The sequence below is a fragment of the Procambarus clarkii genome, chromosome 29 (assembly GCF_040958095.1).
Source record: "Procambarus clarkii isolate CNS0578487 chromosome 29, FALCON_Pclarkii_2.0, whole genome shotgun sequence".
Taxonomy (NCBI): Eukaryota; Metazoa; Arthropoda; class Malacostraca; order Decapoda; family Cambaridae; genus Procambarus; species Procambarus clarkii.
The window spans coordinates 13,617,773-13,620,946 of NC_091178.1; the positions used below are offsets into that span (position 1 = coordinate 13,617,773).

General features: G+C 47.8%; 1 protein-coding gene across 1 annotated transcript; it reads left to right on the top strand.

Annotated features, from left to right (window-relative positions):
- The first annotated feature begins 566 nt into the window (after positions 1 to 566).
- LOC123750361 (submandibular gland secretory Glx-rich protein CA-like) lies at positions 567 to 2,836 on the top strand. The gene is made up of 2 exons (XM_069333015.1): positions 567 to 797; positions 2,048 to 2,836. The coding sequence occupies exons 1-2, from the start codon at positions 567 to 569 to the stop codon at positions 2,834 to 2,836; spliced, it is 1,020 nt and encodes a 339-aa protein (XP_069189116.1).
- The last annotated feature ends 338 nt before the right edge of the window (positions 2,837 to 3,174 follow it).

Genomic DNA, 3,174 nt, shown 5'->3' on the forward strand with positions numbered 1-3,174 from the left:
AGTAAAGGTACTTGAACTTGAACCAGACAATAACGAGGCTGTTTGGTCCCGCCCACTACCAATGGCTCCCAGGCAGCACCGGAAGCAGTTCAGTTGATGTTTTTTTTAGTGTATTTTTTTTCTTCTTGGGTTTATAGACGGAACTGCGTCGTTTGAACGCCACACACTTGAGCGTTTAGAAGCGTAATAAGAGGCGCGTTTAGTCGGCATTCCCCCCCCCCCCCCCCAGAGAGGGGGGGGGCGAGGGTAGTGAGGGGGGGAAGGGGCTTCAGAAGGGGGTGGAGGGGGCGTGGGGGGGGGGGGAATTCCGAGCGCGGTAATACAACGGTGAGGAAGATGCGCTGCGCAGTTGGGTCCAGATTCACGAAGCAGTTACGCAAGCACTTACGAACCTGTATTAGTCAACAGTTGAATCGTTAAGTAACAAGACCCATAGTTTGGCAATAAGGGAGGAACCTAAAAATGAAGCTAAATAGCACAACAGATAGTTCATTGACCGGTAAGATAGCTCATTAATCAGTAAAGAAGTTAATTAAAGCAGTAAGTAATCATATTTACGAACCACAATGAAAGCGGTGCGTACCTTAGTCAACTTGCATACGAAGGCAGGTCGACTGCTGAAGTGGGAGATTCTACTTGAGTCAGGTGTGGAGAAGCAAGAGACTCCACTTCAGTCAGGTGTGGAGAAGCAGGAGACTCCACTTCAGTCAGGTGTGGAGAAGCAGGAGACTCTACTTCAGTCAGGTGTGGAGAAGCAGGACACTCCACTTCAGTCAGGTGTGGAGAAGCAGGAGACTGTAACAAACTAGGCTGTTGTAAGAATTATTCCAGAAGGTTCCAGAAGTTCGAGTAGGGACCTGACCTCTCAACAACGCCCAGTCCCCTGGGAATTAGCAGGTCTGAGTCACAAATGGCGGGCATCTTTGTTCATAGCTGCGTATAATGAACCATCCTATAGTATTCAGTAATTTAGAGAAAATTAGCCTTTATTCATTTTGCATTAAAATTGTATTGTATAATAGTACTGGATACAATATCAAGAGTATTCTAATTATTGAGTTTAAGTCACCATCAGTGACGTCACGAATCAGATCTAACTTTTAAAGCGGAGTGACCGGCGGTCATAGGTCATCAGGGGTTGACAGGTCTACTATTTCTCAAAGTTTTAATAACCATTTTTGTGATCGGGAACAGCTCTGCCGTTAGATGTTTGTAATTTAATTCAGTAAAATAATTCAACCAGTCTGGATCAATTAAGTACAACAGAGGTTAATTGTTATAACTTAAACCTTGCTAGTAACTGGGTAGGACTTTGACTAGGCGGAAGGATACAATACTCTGTCTGGGGTAGTCCAGACAAGGAAAAAATCAGTGTGATCTGCCGAGCAGCTGGGAGAGGTCAAAACATCTTACCTCTCCCCAAGACCAGCCCAACACCGAGAGCTGGAAAACATAGAGGTATAGTTGCTATGGTTATGTATAGAAATAGTCTCATTTGCCATTCAGGTCAAGTAGGGAGTGTTAAAGTGACAGGGAGTGAACATATTTAGATTTTGTTTTAGTTTTCTTTTAATAAATTAAATTAGTTAATATTTTGCATTTCATTATTTCCATTTGTTTTATGTGTAAACTTGTCCTGGTCACGTGGTCCACACGAGGTAAAGTTGGATTGGGCGCCGATTCTAACATCGAATCGGAATTATCATTACCGGGTAATTTATTCCACACTCAAGGTCATCGTATATAGTGGGGATCAAGCCCCTAGGTTGATTAATTAGCGTGATCGATCCAGACCTCGATCATTGCTCTTGTGTTACTGGTCTGGTGGTGGCAGCATAGAGGCGACTCTAGGGTTTTGCTCAAGGCCTAGGTCACGTCATACTGGGTGTAGAATCCTAAGTCGGTCAATCGTCTTAGGACCACGTGGCGTGGAGTTGGCTTTGGTAAAAGTTTTGGAGTCCCTTGGTAGAGAATAAAAAGTAAGAATACGGGTAGAAGGTAGAAAAGAGAAGTAAAGAGAGAGGGAACCTTAAATCCGTGTTACAAGACTCCACTTCAGTCAGGTGTGGAGAAGCAGGAGACTCTACTTCAGTCAGGTGTGGAGAAGCAGGAGACTCCACTTCAGTCAGGTGTGGAGAAGCAGGAGACTCTACTTCAGTCAGGTGTGGAGAAGCAGGAGACTCCACTTCAATCACGAGGGGAGAAGCAGGAAACTCCACTTCAATCACGAGGGGAGAAGCAGGAAACTCCACTTCAGTCAGGTGTGGAGAAGCAGGAGACTCCACTTCAGTCAGGTGTGGAGAAGCAGGAGACTCTACTTCAGTCAGGTGTGGAGAAGCAGGAGACTCTACTTCAGTCAGGTGTGGAGAAGCAGGAGACTCCACTTCAATCACGAGGGGAGAAGCAGGAAACTCCACTTCAGTCAGGTGTGGAGAAGCAAGAGACTCCACTTCAGTCAGGTGTGGAGAAGCAAGAGACTCCACTTCAGTCAGGTGTGGAGAAGCAGGAGACTCCACTTCAGTCAGGTGAGGCGAAGCAGCAGACTCCATTTCAGTCAGGTGTGGAGAAGCAGGAAACTCCACTTCAGTCAGGTGTGGAGAAGCAGGAAACTCCACTTCAGTCAGGTGTGGAGAAGCAGGAGACTCCACTTCAGTCAGGTGTGGGCAAGCAGGAAACTCCACTTCAGTCAGGTGGGCAAGAGCGGGAGTCCAAGTCGTCGCCAGTCGTCGCCAGAGTCATCGTCAGAGTCGTCGCCAGTGTCGTCGCCAGAGTCGTCGCCAGAGTCGTCGCCAGTGTCGTCGTCAGAGTCGTCGCCAGTGTCGTCGTGCCTGACTGAACCTGGAGGCTTCCAGACGCCTGTTCATCGTGTCGTCCGCCGTGAAGGACCGTCTAAACTGGAAGCTGCCACCCATTGATGGCGTCGCCGGAGGCGCTCCAGATCGCATTGTGCTGCGGGAGTTCTCGCTGAGCGTAGCTGAGAGGCCTCGCCGCATGCGGTCCGCAGACTGCGGCGGCCGGCGTGACTGGTGAGTTTTCAAGGGCTGAAGTTCAATGTCGGTGTTTCGGGAGGATGTTGGCGGCCCCAGGGAGGCAGTGGACGCCAGGGAAGGGAAAATTGAATGACTTGCATGCATATATATATATATATATATATATATATATATATATATATAT